The following is a 19,390-nucleotide window of genomic DNA, read 5'->3' on the forward strand; positions in this document are numbered from 1 at the left end:
ACCTATAGAGTACTATTTCGACGAAATTTCGGCAGCATAACGGCGTAAAATGGGATTTCCAAAAATTTTACACAGATACCTGATAAACAACAGATAATAAATATAATAAAGATCACAGATGGCACAATACATCACAACAAAATCACACAAGTACTCCACATATGAAAACACCACAAAAATCCACTATTCAAAGATATTTTATTCCATAAATGAAACCAGTTACAATACATATACAAGGAATGAGAATAAATAAATATACAATGTCTACAAAAAAGGAGAAAACAGGTAAACAGCTAGTGTGGGCGATCCGAGCCCTCACTGGTCGTCGTCATCATCGTCGATGATCACCATGTTCACTGGAGGTCTGGAGTTGACGTCGAAGCGGTGATCGTAATAATCGAACCTCGTGTTCACCAGCCGTACCTCCCTCCGAAGCCGGCCATAGTCTGCTGAGATAGCGTTGGCCCTGGTGTCCAAGTCCTGACCCAGCCTAAGGAAGGAATCCTCCAAGGTGGTCTGCCTCTCCATAAGGCGTTCCTCCCTGGAGACAATCTCATCCAGCCGCCTCAGTATCTGAACCTGGCCATCCTGCAAGGCCCGCATGGAGGACGTCATGCCCTCAAAGTCGTAGGCACCACTCCCAGGTGGTGGGGCTGTAGCTCTAGAAGAACTAGGACCAGGACCTCTCGACTCCTGAGGCGCCTCCTCAGGGATGCCACCTCCCATCAGATCCTCCTCCTCGTCCTGAGGAACGTAGTCCTCATCCTCCTCGCTGGACTCCTCCTCCATGAGGACATCCTCCATAGGGGCAGCCCTCCTACCCCTACCTCTCTGAGTTCCCGATCTAGGAGGTGAATCCATGAGGGTCTGAAGACCCATCTTCAAGAGGTTTCTCCGGTCAAACCTATCAGCCGGAGTCTTCCCCTCCTCTTCGCTCAGATCCACCCCGAAGAACTCGAAAATCCTAGTGAGGATCCTGCCGTAAGGAAATCCTCCATCCTCTGGGTGGGAAGTATGGTGCTCCATCGTTCTGAGAATGATATAGGGAAGGCACAAGTGCTCGCCGCCTCCCTCTGCGGCCGTGAAGATACAAAAGGCAATAAAAGCCGCCATGAAACCCACCTGGTTCCGATGACCTCCTCTGGGGAGCAGGTTGAACTGGATCAACCGGGCAAATAGACGAACCTCAGGGTAGAAGGATGTCTCGGACTCCGGACGACTGCTGCTGCCGCACATGGTCTCGTAGATGAAGTCCGGTGTCTCCATGCTCATGAACGGTCCCTGAGGCCTACCCCTGGGGGGACTGTAGTATCGGTGTCCCGCCGCCGATATACCCAATATACTGGCCAAGGTGCCTACCGTCAGCTGGATATCCACTCCCTTCACCAAGCTGCTGATGGTGAACTCCCCGTACGGATATGACACCTCCAAGTTACAGTAGAACCGATGGACGAGCTGCTCGTAGCATGGTCGGTCCACCTGAAGAATAGAGTCCCAGCCCAATGCTGAGAACCTCTCCTGAAGCCTGGCCTTGTGGAAGTCCTCGACTACCACGATCTTCTCCATCAACACTGACCCCTTCAGGAAGTTGGGCCAGTTGGCTGCGGCCTCGGCACTGAGGAAGTGCTCCTCATCATAGTCTGTAGGGTCAGACTGAGCAGGTGCAGGTCTCCCTGTGCGAGGAGCTGAAGAGCTGGTCTCCGCACTCTTCCGCTTGGAAGCGGTGGTCTTGCGTCTAACGCCAGAGGAAGATGGTCCTTTGCCGGTGCATGACGACATCCTGGCAATAAGAAAAGGAAGTAGGGATTAGTACAGCAAGAAAAAGACAGCAGCATTAAAAAGGGGAACCCAAAACCCAATTTATGCAAAACGGAACGGCGACAATCTAGGAACGACAGGAAACTTATGAAATGATGCACGGTAGTTGACGATGCATAGAAACACGCCAAAACAGCAGGATGACAGCAAAAGCAATAAGCATAAATAGAAGGAGGAAATTTAAGTCCATTGTGCAAATTTGAACATAATGGAGAATAGCTTGAAACCCTAGGTCTAGAGCAAAATGCCGTAGTAACGGGATCATGAAAGTGCAGGAACATACCCAAATAGACTATGGAGTTCTATGAATACAAGTATGGATGAAAATCAAGGAAACCAATGCCAAAAGTAGGGATTTTCATGGGAAAACATGGGGATTCCAAGCATAATGGATGATTCATGCAATCTAAAGCATATTAAGCATAAAACAAGTGGAATGTACTACAAAGGAACCATCAATTGGAGAAAAGGATCAAAAATTTAAGAAACCCCAAAATTTGGGAACCTAGGGCACAGATTGGGGTTTTTCTCCAAATGAAGAAACAAATTCCTATAAACTACGAATGACTACAGTAGAACCATCATAAACACATGGAAAGACTATTCTATGGTGAAAAATAGGGAAAGGAAGCCTAGAAAGTAAACCCTATTCATACATTTCACCCAAATGGAAATTCTGGAAAAAAGAGAAGAAGAAGAAACTTACTTGAAGGAGAATGAGTTGACTCTTCTCTAAAGCGCCGAGTGGGTGAGTAAACTCGCGAGTAGAAGCGCCAAGGAGACCTCCAAGATCGGCCAAGGAAGAAGGAAGAGAGAGAAAGGGAATGGGGAAAGAGACAAGGCAGAACAGGGCCTGTAGGGCCCTGTTCGTGTTTTAACACGGGCAAGACCGGCGGGTATAACCGACGGGCTCCTACCCGCCGGTGCCACCCGCCGGTTAAGGCAGTGAAGACCGGCGGGTATAACCGGCGGGCTCCTACCCGCCGGTTCATCCCACCGGTTATGGCAGTTGGGAAGATTTTAAAAATTTTGAAAATTTTCCTTCTTCTCTTGTTTCCCTTCTCACCTCCTAGCATGATTACATTAATTTTCACTATTGATATTATTCCTATGATTAATATGCTATGGTCAAGTGGGACCATTGGCATGTATGCTGTGGACTTTGCCTGTATCTCGGATTTGAGCTATGATTATCTACAGGCTATCATGCACTATAACACCTCATGTAATGGCATATGACTGTGTGCCTAAATCAATTCTATGGTGTTTAACCAATATGGTGTGTGATGTATTCCAGGTACAGGGATACGATGGTACGTACTAGATCCGGTAGTAATGCCCGAGGAACCTCGCGGGGTCCTCGTCGGGTCGGTCGACCACAAAATCCCAGAGGGTCCCGTTCTGTGGGGCACACCTCACCTCCACCACCTCAAGAGACCCTTGGTCAGGGTGGGGCACATGGGAACCCACCTATGACTGCACTCTCGGACCCTCCTCCGGTCATTACACCGGGAGATGTTGCTACAATAATCCAGCAGTCCCAACAAGATTTCCAGCAACAAATGCTTCAGCAACAGCAAGCATTTATGACTGCCATCCAGCAACAGTTGGATTTTTCTCAACCGGGTCAACCTCCCCGGGTACTCACTCCGCAGGACCCACCTGTAGGGTCGGGAACGGGACCACAGGTGGTGGGTACACCTCCAAACCCACCATTCGGTATTCCTCAGCATGGGATGCCTCCTCCATACCCCTACTATCCTGTCTATGCTCCTAACTTCCCGGCGACGAGTAATACGTCAAGGGTAGTGGAGTCTTTCAAGAGGAACTTACCACCGGTCTTCTCTAAGGTGGGGAGTGATCCTCTGGAACCGGATCAATGGATCCAAGAATTAGAGAAGATATTTGAGGTGCTTGAGTGCACGGATGCCCAGAAACTTATTTGTGCTGGGTTGCAACTCAAGAAAGAGGCAAATTCTTGGTGGCAAGCTTCCAAGCCTATATTGATGGCTGCTCATCCAGAACCTACTTGGGAGCAGTTCAAGGAGTTATTCTTGGACAACCACTATCCGCGCAGTTTCAGAGACCGAAAGGAGACTGAGTTCATGGCCTTAACTCAAGGAGGTAAGACTGTCTTTGAGTATCAGCAACAATTCGAAAGTTTGTTCCATTTTGCCCCAAGGCATATGCGAACAGCTGAAGAGAAGGCAGCAAGGTTCCTAAAAGGCCTGAAAGCATCTATTGGGTCTGTGCTTGAAGTCTTGGATTTGACCGAATATGGCCAGATTGTACAGAAGGCCAAAACAATGGAAGATAAGCAGAAGGGTGAACAGTCCCTCACTCCTGGACTGTGGAAGAGAGCAAATCCATTCCCAGATGTGGGAAATTCCTCCAAGGCTTACCGCGGATCATACAGTTCTGGGCCTATGTACAGGCAGCCTTATAGGCCACCTGGCTACCCTCCTAGGCCAGTTGGTGGTTCGGGTTCTACTTCTTTTCGCCCGAACACTAGTGTGGCACCTACAGCTCCAAGGCCACCTCGACCTCCATCTGCAGCGGGTCAAGTGCAGAGGGGCCCCGCTCCAGTTCTGACGTCTCAGATTCGTTGCTTCAACTGCCATTCCTATGGGCATTATGCGAAAGACTGTCGGGCCCGACCAGCCTTGCCCTCCAGTCAGCCCTCTGCTTAGCGACCTCCCTTACCTCGAGGCAGTCAACCGCAGGGAAGGATGTATGCCCTATCAGCCGAGGAAGCTGAGGCTAGTACAGAAGTTGTAGCAGGTACATTTTAAATTAAGAAGTTCATTATGATTAATATTGATGACCTGCTGAAATTATATACATTGTTATACTAGGTATCCTACCCATATCGGGCATACCAGCCTATGTTTTATTTGATTCAGGAGCTACTCATTCATTCGCATCTAAGAGATTTGTAGGGAAACTTGGGATGTTACCCAGGATCCTAGACCATGGAATGATTGTTAGTATGCCTACTGGTAAAATTGCACAGTTGAAGGAAGTGTATGGGCCGTGCCCAGTGGAGATTAGTGGGAAGAACTTTGATGCACAACTCATTAAATTTAATATGCATAATTTTGATGTTATATTGGGTATGGATTGGTTGTCGGCTCATCGAGCTAATGTGATCTGTGCGGAAAGGCTGATTAAGGTAACAGATGACGAAGGGAAAGAGTGGGTATACCGAGCAGATACAATGAAAAGGGTGAGGAAGGTCCTTGTCTCCGCTCTCCAAGCGGTAAAGTTGCTAGAAAGTGGATGTCAGGGTTTCATAGCCTCGGTAATCGATGTTGATGCAAGAGTTACACCTCTAGAAGAAGTAAAGGTGGTTAAAGAGTTTCCCGATGTTTTCCCAGATGATCTGATGCATTTACCACCTGATAGGGAGTTGGAGTTTGCCATAGACTTGACTCCTGGAGCAGCTCCAGTATCTAAGGCTCCATACAGGATGGCACCAGCTGAATTGAAGGAGTTGCAGATGCAGTTGCAGGAACTATTGGAAAAGGGGTTTATTCGCCCAAGTGTTTCACCTTGGGGTGCCCCGGTGTTGTTTGTCAAGAAAAAGGATGGTAGTTTGCGTATGTGCATAGATTACCGGGAGGGAGTTCGCGGCTCGTACCCGGAGTATACGCGCACTGTGGTTGTAGTAGCACTTAAACCAAAGACTTAGTAATGTTGCTTAGGTGGATGTGACTTAAAATGTATAGCATGGCATGTAGTGCATATGATGTGTTGTGATGTGTGGACTGTTGTGTGTGGTCCACCTTTCTATTTACTGAGCTAGTGAGCTCATCCCACGTGTACACCCCTTTTTAGATGATTTTGCAGGTCGTTCATCTGAGGAGCATGGGGTGGGTCCCACAGTCGAGTTTCCTGAAGAGGACTGGTGGACCCCTGAGGAGTTAGAGCACGGCGCTGACTGCTTGTGCGAGAGCTGTGCTGCGGGACAGCAGTTCTGAGGCCGAGCTGAGCTCCACCTTGGAGGCCTTGTTGAGCTCCACTTCTGAGGCCGAGCTGAGCTCTTCTATGTGATGCCGAGCTGGGCACAACCCTTGATGCCGAGCTGAGCTCCAGCCTTGATACCGAGCCGAGCTGTGTACTCTGATGATTTTGATGATCTCCTGTATATACTTGCTATTTGAATCTTATTCTTTTTGTGTATATATTATGCCTTCGGGCCCAAATGTATATAATTATTGTATCACCATTTGGGTATCAAGTATATGGGAGTTATTCACAGGTAAAACTAAGTCTTCCGCTGATCTGATGAATTTATGTTAGTGTGTGTATGCTGTGGTGGGATACAGTATTTGATGATCCTGGCAGGTTTGGGTTAACCAGTGTTAACTCGGTCACCGCTCCGGTTCAGGGTGAACGGGGTGTGACAGATTCTCTATGGGGTAAAGTGTTAACATCCAAACACTTCCCCAATAGATCTATTTTCCATCCTACTACTTTCAAGAAAGGGGATCCCTCACTTGAAACAGTATTGCTTGTATTCTCCCCACTCTTTCCAAAACAGTTCATAGGAAATTGGGAAATGGGAGCTCTACTGATCTCTAGCATGATCCTTGGATACCTTCCGTCACCACAAATCTCTACACTATGCAACTCCAATTACATCCTCACTCATCCATCCACAAGGTAAATGACCTCTTATCTGGAATGAACTGGAACACCAGCCTGCTGACCTCTTTCCTCCCATTATCTGTGGCTAATGATATTTTGAAAATTCCAATTAATTCTCAAGATGATTTTTGGTGTTGTCACCTCTTACAAGAATCCTTACCACAAAGTTGACTGCAAAATTTTTTAATCCAACCTTGATTACTAACCCCATTAGATTCTCCAATAGGTGTGCTTACTCCTCACTTTGCTTGCACTGGTAGCAATACCTGTGGAAACTCCATTTACACCCGAAATTTAAGTTCTTCTAGAGACTCCTCAATGGAGGACTCCCCACAAAAGATATACTGGGAAAATGGATGCATATTGACCAGACTTGTGGTTTCTGCCACACTCATAATGATTCTCTATGGCACATTTTCATCTCTCGTGAATTTACTAAGTGTATTTGTGCAGCTAGCCCTCTTGGTTTGCGTACTGATTTTCTTTTGGCTACTTATTTTATGAACTTGATTATGTACTTCTTTAACTCAGTGTGATCCCGATGGATTCCCTTAATAATTTCTTTTTCACTTTTATTATCTTTTGGTTTTTCCTTTGGAAGCATAGAAACTTTATTATTTTTAAACATGAGAAACCAAATACATACAATATCTCATCCCCTGCTATGTGGTGGATTAATTGTCTCTCCGTACTCCTACCCCCAGGCCTCACATCAGGTATTTCAATCTACACATCGAACCCCACAGATTACCTTTCCTTTCTTTGAGTCCAACATATTGGTTTGTGTGGTTGTGGCCAAGCCGGACATGGATATGTGGTTGGGCAACTTGTGTGCTTAATAGAGGGAAATGCATCACTATTACAACTGATTATCTGATGATAGGGAAATCCATTGAAGCAGCAGCGAGGGAATCCATCAATGGGCTACAGGAAGCACAAATGAAGGGTTGGTGCATTGATGAAATCTTGACAAATTCTGATGGACTTTACAACCTTTTTTTTTTACCAAACACCGACCTTATGGCCTTGGAGCGTCCTCTTTAATTTTTTAGATGTTTACGATACTTTCCCCTCTCTCTTTTCGGCTTAGGCCCAACAATGAAGTGGTTGTTCTTTTGGCTTCTTAACTTATCAGGCAATGATTAGGAATTTATCTCTATTTACTTGTAATCTGGATTATGTTCTTCTCTCTTTCCTTTAATGAATGTCTTTTTTCTTCTAAACCAAAAAAAAAAAAAAGGAAAAACTTTTTTTTGTAAACCTATGTAAAATTTTCCATTTAACTCTTCGAACATGGTGAGATCATTGAATAGATGCTCTGTTTATACTAGAGAACCGGGAATGAGTAGAATCAAGGATTAAAGTATCAGTATCGGTAGCTGTATCGGTCGACCAAAATTAAGATACGTATCGGAGGGTATCGTATCGTGTCGGAGATACGCTAAGATACGCTAAAGATACGCACATAAATGGATATGAAACACCTTTTTAAACACTTTTGCATAAAAAAATTATTAAAAAAAGCTATTGATAACATGTATTATGCATAAACACTAAATTGAGGGTATCGCACTAAGAATTCAAGGTTTGTAGTTGTCCCATAAATGTAAAATCCTTGTTCCCAACTTTGATTTTCACTTTAGTTAGAGAGAAATATGGCTGGCAGCAACTTTGGAACAAAAACCCCTCAAAAAATTGTGTTTTCTGAAAAATACCCATCTTGGCCATGATATGACCGTAGCGACTGTATCAGTACATATCGATACTCACCGATACGTACTGATCGATACATACCGATTCTCACCGATACGTACTGATACTCATCGATACGTACCAATCGATACATACAAATACTAATACTTACCGATACATACCGAAACATATATTTCACCTCGATTTTATATTTTCCATAGAGTATCAGTACTTATCGATAGTGTATTGGTGTATATCAATATGTATCATAGGTTATATATCGATACGAAATGATTTTAAAATTCCATGTATCGTATCGGTGTGTGTCGTATCGGTCGGCAAAATTTAAGATACGTATCGGAGGGTATCGTATCGGTATCGGAGATACTTTAAACCATGAGTAGAATAGATAAGATCCCACTTTAAACATAATCTGAGAGACGTTCAAGTGAAATTGTTACATCAGTAACCAACCCACAATCAATTCTTTTAAAACTCATTTTGGACTGGAAGAGCCAGTTGGAGCACATGACCATGGAACAGGATGTGCATGGCGCAAGATGAGTGTTTGTACTAAAACACAACAGCTTATGACCAGTGATCCACTGGGTCCCACTTTTTTACACTATGGGATCCCCTGTAGTTAGCAGCTGGATTGACAGTCCTAAATTAGGACTGTCATAGAACTAGTATTTCTTCATGGTATGATCTGAACCCAGACAGGAATTACACTAAGACCACATAAACCATTTAAACAGCCAGATTAATCCAGTATATAAGGCCGGCAAAACAACAGGCCTAAAATCAAGTGTTCATAAGCCCCCATGCGATGAGCCTAAGACAGGGTTGAGTTACATATTATATTAATTATTAAGATGAAGACACAAATTTTTCACAAGATTTTTATTTCTTTCCTTTACAACAAAAAAAAAATGAGAAATAAAGAAACAGAATGGTTATCATGCTGGCCCTTAAATGCTGTCAAACCCAACTACAACAGAGAATCAAAAAAGGGCTCAGTTTTGTTGTCAGTCCATCCTGGATTAAGCCCAATGACCTCAAGCATATTTTAAACATGCATGCTCGTATGATTTATGAAATAATGGCAACTAACTCACCTACATTATCATTTTGGAAAGACAAGTGATAGCCTAATAGGAATTAATTGACTCTAGTAATCAATTACCAATTATCTCTCACTAAATGCAGGTTTAATTTCCATTAATCAAGAAGACAAGTTTTCTAGAGATTCCAAATCAAACAATGGAGTTGGACCATGATCCTCAGACCAAACAGCCTGATGGTAGAGCATTTCTGCCTGGCTCTCCGGGCACCTGGCTTCAATCAACAGCACTGACATGAGAGCATATCTTGGTGATAGTCCCGCTGGATTTGAAAATAGTTGTCATTTTGACGATCATTCTCTAGAAGCAAAGCTCAGAAAGGGAGAGGGAAATTTTCTCAAGTACAGGCCTCTGTTGGTGAAGAGAGAAGTGATTCCCTATCAGAATCCAAGTGTCCATTAACTCTCCTGCATAAATAAATAAGAAAATGTTCAAGATACATGACTGAAGAACAAAAATAATCTAAAAGAAAAAGTTCACAAAAAGTTTGTACAAATACCTTGGCCTCTCAGACTTTGCAAGATGTTTGGACATTATTGATGCCTGCATTTAGAAGCAAATTACTTTTACTGATCTTACCCCACACCGGGAGGAAAATAAAAAAAGACTCCTCAAAACTTTAAAAAAAGAAAAAAAAAAGTTCCTATAAAACTCTTGGAAATGATGTTTGGTTGCACCAGAATTCAACCAAGTACAGTGACACAGCAGAAAGCAATTTCTTTATCTGGGATGAGTTGGATTATGGAAATCCCATTAATAACACCCTTCTTGAAGACACAAACTTGAAGTTTTATGGGATAAGTTCATATATTCTTTGAAAAAAAGGAATATAATATAAAATTGTGTGGAATAATTCTAATTGAAATCAAATACACAGTTTCTCTCCAGGAGAAAGTACTGAAAGAAGAAAATAGTCTGTAGTATTTTTTGTTTTTTAATAAACTAATTCATTTGAAGGAGCGAAGGATTCAAAGAAGTTGTACAAGAACAACGGCACTAAATCGCGATGGTCAGGAACCCTCAAAAAGCACCATAATAATACAGATACCCTAGTAACACCTGAAACATACTAGATAGTAAGTAGTTAAAGATAACTAGTCGTAAGAATTAGAGAAAAAACATTCATTTGCTTTTTGTTGCTCTTACTCATATAACTCAACTATGCATTATCCAACTATAAAGAGAGTCAGGTCATTATGCCATTACTCAAAACACTCACTTATGCATTGAATTTTTACAAGATTAGAACATCCTGAAAGTTAGGAATCTCTTCATCATAATAGTTAAAAGTATGTGGAGCTTGGAAGGTGACAAAGATGAGAGCAAGATTCTGAAGATGACGAGCAATTTGATGAGACAATATACCACATCATTCATCAGAAAGAAAAAACAAACAATAACTGCAGTAGATCCAATGACAGAGTTCCTGTAAACTAAAATTGGAATTTAAAAAAGCACAATTTCATTTTTAGAACTTGCTAACCAGAAACAAGAGTTACCTGTTCCTGGATGATGCTTCTAGCTTCAACAAGTTGAGCTTCAAGCTCAAGCTCTCTCTCAGTTGCTTCAGAAGAGACCTCCGATCCCTTTTGTGCATCTTGCAGTTGAATCATGCGTTCCTTCACAATAGAAGATAAATAACTAAATCTCATATTTAAAAGATACACAAAAACAACTAATAAATGGATTGGAAGTTGCAGCCATGTGGCCGACCCCATTAAGTTGGGATAAGGCTTTGTTGTTGTTGTTGTTGTTGTTGTTGTTGTGAAGTTGCAACCATGAATATATAAACTATAGAGGGATGACTCCTAAATGAAAAACATACTCACCTTTATAGAAGCCATCTTAGTTCGCAGACTCTCTTCTATTTGATCTCTAGCCATGTGAAAAGGCAGGTCAAAGACATCCTGTAAATCAAAGAAAACCTCAGCGTCACATCTGACATTGAGAACAACCCATTTCTAACATTCAAGAGGAGTTGGCTGTACCGTTCTACCACCCAATGGGGACTGTGGGGGATCCACATCAGGTCTTCCATTGACAGCCAAAGTTTGCTTTGATGACCCATTTGGAGCATTTAAAAAGTCACGCATATCCATCTGTTAGAAACAATGAAATAATAAAATCCCAAAAACCAATTTGAGATGTTCATTTCAAACTTAAAGATCTTATAACCGTTACAGTATTGGAGAGGATGAATAATCATCCAAGAAGAAAACATGTAGTGCAGGTGCATAAAGTAATCAGTTTCAGAAAGGAAGTCATAAAAATAAACTATAAAGAGCATCAGTACACTTCAGGGAGGCCTAATAGGACAATGTAAAGGTTAGATCAGGGCCCACTGACAAATATTTACATTACTAAACTACATAACATAAAATTTCATTGACATAATATAACAATATAAGACAAAAATTAATTGGAAAAACATACATATATATATATATGGAACCAAAGTGAGTAGTGCACCTATAGACTGAAACCAGTTTGGTGCACCTACAGACTGAAACCCGTTTGTTTGACCAAGTCTGCCAAGATCATAATTGTCAAGGTATCACCTTGTTTGACTAAGTGTACCAAGATCATAATTGTCAAGGCATCACCTGGTCATCCAGGCTCCATGTTGTTGTCACCTTGGGACTAGGCCCCCTCCAACGCCTTTTGGCACCTGGACGCCATGACAAGTATGGCCAAGATTATGTTGAAGCTTGTTAATTACAAAATACTCGGGTTTTTTTCGGCTTAATTGCCAATGCTATTTAAAAGGTAAGCTTCTCTGGTTTATTCTATGAACCACCTGTTCATTCCACTCATTCAGCTTCTCCCTTGGATGCTGGAGCCATAAATTTGAGCCTAAAATCATGGTTCTAAAACTCCCAGGTTATGAGTGAAATTTTGCAAGGTTTCCCGGTTCGACCCACTCCAAGACGAAGCCAGGTACTACAATGTAAATGTACCTGGTTTCAGTTGGTTACGACCAATTTTTGAGGGTTCAACAAAATTTCGATTGTTTCAACCATTTCAGTTGGACCAGCCCTAAATTTCAACTCCTATCTCCACTATTTGTGGGTTTCGACTGGGAAGTGGGAAACAACTCTTTGAAGAAAAAAAAAAAAACTCATTTTTCTGACAAAATCCTTCATTCTACTCCCATATCTTGCATCACCAAGGAAGATCTTACCCATAGAAGAGTACTTGGATATGGTGGTGGGCATGGGGATCTTCTTCTTCATTTGGACATGGAGGGGGTTTAGGTGGTGGGTCATCTTTTGTTAACAACAAATTCGGATTTCCGGCCCAACCATGTGTGACACCTCCACATCCTTTTAATCTGAGTGAGCCATTCCCTAGGTTGGGATACCTTCAAGATATTGATGATGAGTCTTATAAATGGGAAATAGGGATACCTTCAAGATATTGATGATGAGTCTTATAAATGGGAAATAACAGACTTTGAAAACAATTGGACCCAAAACATGTCATGAGACTCATATGTGTTGCACTCAGATGAGCGGCTACGATATCTGCAATGGTACGTCGCTTGTGGATTGGAGCCGCCTAAAAACTTCGACTGGAATTGAGTGGTGAGAGTTGTATCCCTATCACATCATTGCTTGTCTTGCAAATCTAAAATATGTTTTTCTTGTTTTAATAGCTTATTTCCATTTCAGTATGTAAGTTATATCTAGACGTAGGATAGTGTACAATGTACTCAGCCACTCGGTGTACACCAAAAAAACTTGGGTCAACACCACAAGTACCCTTTTTTTTTTTAAATAAAATAGTCCATGGATTAGGTTAGGAATGTAAAAAGTAGGCTGTACACAAAAAATAAGACCAAAAAAACACTATCTAGAGGTTGAAACCATGGTTTCCACCAAGCCAGGAAAAAGTTTCTGGTTTCCTCGAAATTTCCTAGGTTTCGACCGAAATAGAACCTTCCCTACGATTACTCCTGTCATGTCAAAGGAATAACTATTTCTTGAAACAAGCAACCCAATCATAAACTAACTAGATGCTCAGACAAAGTGTTCTTAAATTTTAATGGATTTGGCTCATTCCGCTCATTGAGAGACTTGACTAAAGACTCAAACTTTAAATTGTTTATGTTAACGAGACAAAAGATATATAATATGGGGAAATGAATGCTCCCTGAACGTGCGGCCCCTGTAACCAAGCACAGAGAGTGAAAAAATGACCCCCCACCCTCATTAAACACAAAAAAACCACCTCTATTTATGCCCATGTGCACCAGCTCATTGGCCCCAATGCTAGGACAGGGGCCACGCAACCAAAGAGAGTTCTTTTTCCCATATTATATTATATACATGCTATATGTGGTAACCTAAATGTTAAAAATTTACTCATATTAAGTTCTGTAGTAAGAATGAGTTTTATGGGTTTCAGGAAAAGTGTCAGTTACCAAACATATCCTTAGGGGTTTAATGGTCTTTGTAATTCTCTAGAACCTTTTCTCCATTGTTATAAATAAAGAGGGCCAGTGTCATGTTAGACACAAGTCATTGCCTCATTCAACATCGTATCAGAGCCTTAGGATCCAAAACCCCAAGGCTCTCCCTCTTCTCCATTTCTTTGCCTCTTTCTCATTTCTCTCTCTCTCTCTCCCAGCGCCTCCTTCATCTGTGCCACCTTCCATCTCTCTTCATCTGCTTCTCTCTCGTGGCGGGAGCTTCTTAAACTACCAAGAGGGTTTCTAACCTCTACCCATCCTTCCCCTGGGCTCTCAGACTCTCTTCTATAATGATTTGAGAGATCCAGAACCTTTTTTTCATCACTTTTTCAAGGTTTTCTCCCTGAGAACGTTTTTTCATTGTCCCCATTCAATGCTCCGATCGTTTTGATGTTTAATGCGATTGATGCCACTTATCCTTATGGTGGTATATATCGACTAGTTTTTCGTTTGAGGTCTCTGTTCTAGAGTTATCCCCAAAACCGCTTTCCCAGGGTTTTACCCTTTATCGATTTTTGGGTTTTCTAGCTTTTTTTGGTTATTTTGGTGTTTCTCTATCTCCGGCTAGTCTCTTCTATTTGCACAGCCCCCTTAAGTAGCAACCATGTCTACCATCTCATCTGCTTCTACTGGCGGAGACACCACGGCTCTTCCTACCTTTCATCCTTGTGCTATCAGGCTTGATGGCACAAACTACCTTATGTGGTCACGCTTAGTCAGCATCTCCATCAAGTCCCGTGGCTATTACGGGTACCTCACTGGAACCACGAAGCGTCCACAACAGGTACTTAGATTAACAAGTGAGAATGTGCCAACTGTCTGTTTATGGCCTTTCTTGTTAACACCATGTTGCCACAGCTTTCGCAGGGCTATCTCCTCGACTTTGCCGCGAAGATCTGGAAGTTTGTCCAAGATATCTACTCCCAGGCAAGGAGTGATGCTCAGGTCTTTGACCTTCGCAAGAAGGTTCGTGATCTGAGGTAGAGAGGGCTCACTCTGTCACAGTACTACTATGAGTTGTGGTCACTATGGATTGAGTTGGATTTCTATGAGTATACTCCTTCCACCGCTAAAGATGTCACCAAGTTTTAGAAGCGAGAGGACAAAATCAGGGTCTATGACTTTCTGGCAGGTCTGAATGTGGAGTTTGATTAGTTGCGGTCCTAGGTTTTAAGTCGTGACCCCTTTCCTACCTTGGATCAAGCCTATGCTGTGATCCAACTTGAGGAAAGTCGACGTACCACTATGCTTCCACAACAAGCTACCACTCCTACTGAGAGATCTGCACTTGTTTTTGGCACTCAATCCCTTGGTGCAACCCCACAATCTGGTGGCTCCTCTACTAGGACTCCAATGAAGTGCAATTACTATGAGAAGGAGCATCACACCAAAGAGCACTACTGAAAGCATCATGGTCGTCCTACTGATACATCTGGAAAAGGGAGAGGGAAAGGTCGTGCTGGTACTTCTGGGCAGACCGACCATATTGAGAGCCCTAACTCTAACTCTACTCTTAGCTCCTCAGTAGTCTCGCTATCATTTGACGAGCTTACTGCCCTCCGGCGCCTCTTGACATATCTAGACTCTCCTGCACCTGCCACTGCGAGCTCTGCTCATTCCACCCCTTATGGGTCAGGTATCTCCTTTTGTGGCCATATTATGTCTGTCCCTTCTACCCTTTAGATTAACTTTGGGGCTTCTGATCATATGACTGGCCGTTTGTCGCTTTTTTCACAGTACACTACTTGTCCTGGTAACATAATTGTCAAGGCGTCGCCTAGCTAGGCATCCAGGCGGTTTGCCTGGGGCAAGGCGATAGTTGCCTTGTTGCACTGCATGTTGCCTTGTGTTTTTACCCTTATTTATGCCAAATATCATTTAAGTATTTACTGAAGATATTATTCATAAATAAGCAAATACCCCCTATTTGAATCCAATAAAAATAGTTTAAAAATCAAATTCCAAAAGGATAAAAAGTCAACCCCCCAGTCCAAGAATAAAAACTAGATTTTGGTTATATGGGCGATTTTCAACTTTTAAATGCTGAGGTTTTTCTCAATTATGAAAATTTTATAAATTCTATCATGTTAAAACATTGCTAAAAACCAAAAGTCCGGTAAAATAATCTTTTGTTTTGATATCTATAAAATTATTTTCATTTATGCGATTTTAACAATATTCACGCACTTAAAATTAAGTTTGACTGGAGCATAACTTTATCATTACAACTCAGATTTAAGTAATCTTAGACTTGTTAGAAAGTTGGTTTTATGTTATAACTAATACAAAAAGTCTCATGTAAAAATAAAATCATTTGACCAGTCAAACTTATTATAGAACAAGAGCATTTATTTAAATGTTGATATTTTATAACTTAATATGACTTAATGTTAATTTTTTATGATTTAATATGGCAAATTGTTGATTTTTAATAACTTGATGTTGTTTAATCTTTATTTTTTATGATACAAGGTATATATAGCTTACTAAATAATGTTAGAAAATAGGAAAAATAAAAAATAACACTTGTTCGCCTTAAGGCGAGCACCTTCTCGCCTAAACGCTTAGACAACCCTCCACCGCCTTGGTTCGCCTTAGAGCCGTGACAACTATGCCTGGTAATGATAAGGTCAAATTGGCTAATGGGACTTATTCCACTATTCTAGAGAAGGGCTCTGTGGGTTGTACCCCCTCTTTATCCCTTTATACTGTATTGGATGTTCATTCTTTTCCCACTAACATTTTGTCCATTAGGAGTCTTACTTCCAGTCTTAATTGCAAAGTCATCTTTTTCCCATCTCATTGTGTTTTTCAAGATCTGGTGACAGGGGCAACGATTGGCTCTGGTAGGGTATGTAGTGGCCTGTATCTACTTGATGATGACTCGACGTTGGTTTTTGGTCAGGCTCTTCAAACATCTTCTACGTCACCTCCCATCTCTAAGCATAATTGTCATAGTGTCACCTAGGCATCGCCAAGGCGGAGATTTGGCGTCCTGGTGGAAAAAGAAGTTCATGGCAATACTACGATTTACATAACTCACAAATGGCGATCGCCATTGCTGATAGGCGTTGCCATGGCACCGCCATGGATTCCAGGTCATGTCTGATTCACTAAGCAGTCGATTTTTTATAAAATGCAGGGTGATTTTGATAGGGCTATGTTGATTTTCGATGATTTGATGTTGCTTAATGTTGGTTTTATATGTTATAGTGTATACATTGTAGGCTTGTAGCATGCTAAATAACTTTAGAAAATAAGGGAAATAAAAAACTAGCATACTAAATAACTTTAGAAAATAGGGAAAATAAAAAATGACACATGGGCGATTTGACCGCCATGGCAATGCCGTAACGGGTAATTCATCGCCAAATCGACTAGCCACCCCTCCACCACCTTGGATTGATTTGACGCCATGACAACTATGTCTCTAAGTTACTGCAGTGGCATCGTCAGTTGGGACATCCCCCTTTGGGAACTTTAGCTAGAGTTTTTCCTTCATTTAAAAATTGTAATTCGAGTCAGTTTTTTTTGTGAGGCATGTGTTTTGGCCAAACAAACTTGAATCACTTATTCTGCTTCTGGAAATAAAAGTGTCACTCTTTTTTCATTAATACATTCTGATATTTGGGGTCCATCCCGCTGTGTCTGTCAATGGTTATTCGTGGTTTGTCTCTTTTATTGATTGTCATTCTCGGACGACTTGGGTTTATATGATGCGAACCAAGGGTAAGACCTATTGCTTTTAGCAATTTCACCGCATGATTCAGACTCAGTTCAGTGCTACCATTTAGATCCTTCGAAGCGACAATGGCCGGGAATACTTTAAAGGGTCCTTTCAAGCTTACCTTTCCGATCATGGGATGATTCATCAAACTAGTTATGTGGATACTCCAGCTTAGAATGGGGTTGCTAAGTGGAAGAATCGCCACCTTTGTGAGGTAGCATGCTCTCTTATGTTTGAGATGCATGTTCCTCCCCAATATTGGAGCGACGCAATTCTCATTATTGCCTTTCTTATCAACCGAATGCCTTCTCGGGTCTATGCCTTCTGCTCCCCTCTGGATCTTCTCCAAGGTTCCACTGCTTTTAATGTTCCTCCTAAAGGATTCGGTAGTGTTTGCTATGCTCGCAATCATCATCCTCATGGAAAGTTTGATCCTCGTGGTCTCCGACGCATTTTTCTGGGGTATGCTCCTACTCAAAAAGGCTATCGGTGTTTTCATCCTCCTACTCAGCGTTGGTTTGTGACTATGGATGTTGTCTTTCATGAATCTACGTCATACTACACTGTGACACCTCTTTAGGGGGAGTCTCCTTCAATTGTGGAAGATGTGCCTCCATCTCATGAAATTGCTATCCCTGCTAGTATCCCGTTTCAGGGGGAGAGTGACACTCCTACTTCTCTTACTGCGCCTCGGCCAGAGATATATGTGTATAGTCGCAGAGAGCAGACTCAGACCACTACACATCTAGCATCTACCTTACCATGCCAGTCGTCTCCTCTCGAGCCTGATTTTGTCCCCTTGGACCCTGGTAATTCTCCCTCTCCTTTTGTTGATCAGTCGCTTCAGTTGCCTATTGTTGTTCGTAAGGCATTAGGTCTTGTACTTTAAATCCTCTTGCTAAAATTGTTTCTTATGACTCACTCTCTCCTTCCTACTATAGTTTTGTGTCTTCTCCATCCTCTGTGTCCATTCCTAGTACCTGGCAGAAAGTGAGAGCAGACTCACAATGGCAAGCACCTATGGTTGAAGAGATGCAGGCTCTGAAGAAGAATGACACATGAGATCTGGTGTGTCTTCCCTCACAAAAGAAGACAGTTTGGTGCAAATGGGTCTTCATAGTAAAACAAAAGGCTGATGGTACAGTGGATCGGTACAAGGCCAAACTTGTTGCCAAAGGCTTCACACAGACTTATGGGATTGACTACCAGGAGAATTTTGCTCCAGTTGCTAGGATGAACACAATTGGTGTTATCTTGGCTTGTGCCGCCAACTTAGATTGGGATAACAAGTAATTAGATGTGAAGAATGCCTTCATTCATGGGGAACTTGAGGAGGAAGTGTGTATGGACATTCCTCCTGGGTTCACTTGCTCCAGAACCCAAGGGAAGGTGTGCAAGCTGAAGCGTGCTCTGTATGGGCTGAAGCAATCCCCTCGTGCTTGGTTCGGACGTTTCCATTAGACTATAGTTGTTACAGGTACTCTCAAAGCTATGCCGACCATACTCTGTTCATCAAGAGATCTGGTGGGAAGATTGTTATCCTAACAGTCTATGTAGATGATATTGTTATTACTGGTGATGATCTGGCAGAAATCTCTCGCCTCAAGGGATACTTAAGTGAGGAATTCGAGATCAAAGACCTAGGACAACTTCGTTACTTCCTCGGCATTGAAGTTGCCAGGTCTTCTCGTGGGATCTACTTGTCTCAGCAGAAGTATGTGCTTGATCTTCTCTCTGAGGTAGGCATGTTAGGGTGTAAGTTGGCAGACACTCCTATTGAAGCAAATGGTCACCTGAGTAGCAAGGAAGGTGATCCGGCAAATAAGGAGAGATATCAGAGATTAGTGGGGTGGTTGATCTATCTCACTTATATACGCCCTGACATAGCATTTGTCGTCAACCTGGTTA

General features: G+C 42.2%; 1 protein-coding gene across 2 annotated transcripts in view; it reads right to left on the reverse strand.

Annotated features, from left to right (window-relative positions):
• Positions 1-9,307: 9,307 nt before the first annotated feature.
• The window catches only part of LOC122070441 (afadin- and alpha-actinin-binding protein-like), a 44,637-nt gene continuing 34,554 nt past the window's right edge, over positions 9,308-19,390 (reverse strand). For both annotated transcript variants that reach the window (XM_042634594.1, XM_042634593.1), the window contains 5 exons: positions 11,273-11,383; positions 11,114-11,191; positions 10,784-10,903; positions 9,784-9,827; positions 9,308-9,691 (listed from right to left, as the gene is read on the reverse strand). In XM_042634594.1, the coding sequence (XP_042490528.1) occupies positions 9,622-9,691; positions 9,784-9,827; positions 10,784-10,903; positions 11,114-11,191; positions 11,273-11,383 (423 nt within the window). In that variant the 3' untranslated portion in view covers positions 9,308-9,621. The remainder of the gene's footprint in view (positions 9,692-9,783; positions 9,828-10,783; positions 10,904-11,113; positions 11,192-11,272; positions 11,384-19,390) is intronic.

This window comes from Macadamia integrifolia, unplaced genomic scaffold (genome assembly GCF_013358625.1).
Source record: "Macadamia integrifolia cultivar HAES 741 unplaced genomic scaffold, SCU_Mint_v3 scaffold924, whole genome shotgun sequence".
In the NCBI taxonomy this organism is placed as follows: Eukaryota; Viridiplantae; Streptophyta; class Magnoliopsida; order Proteales; family Proteaceae; genus Macadamia; species Macadamia integrifolia.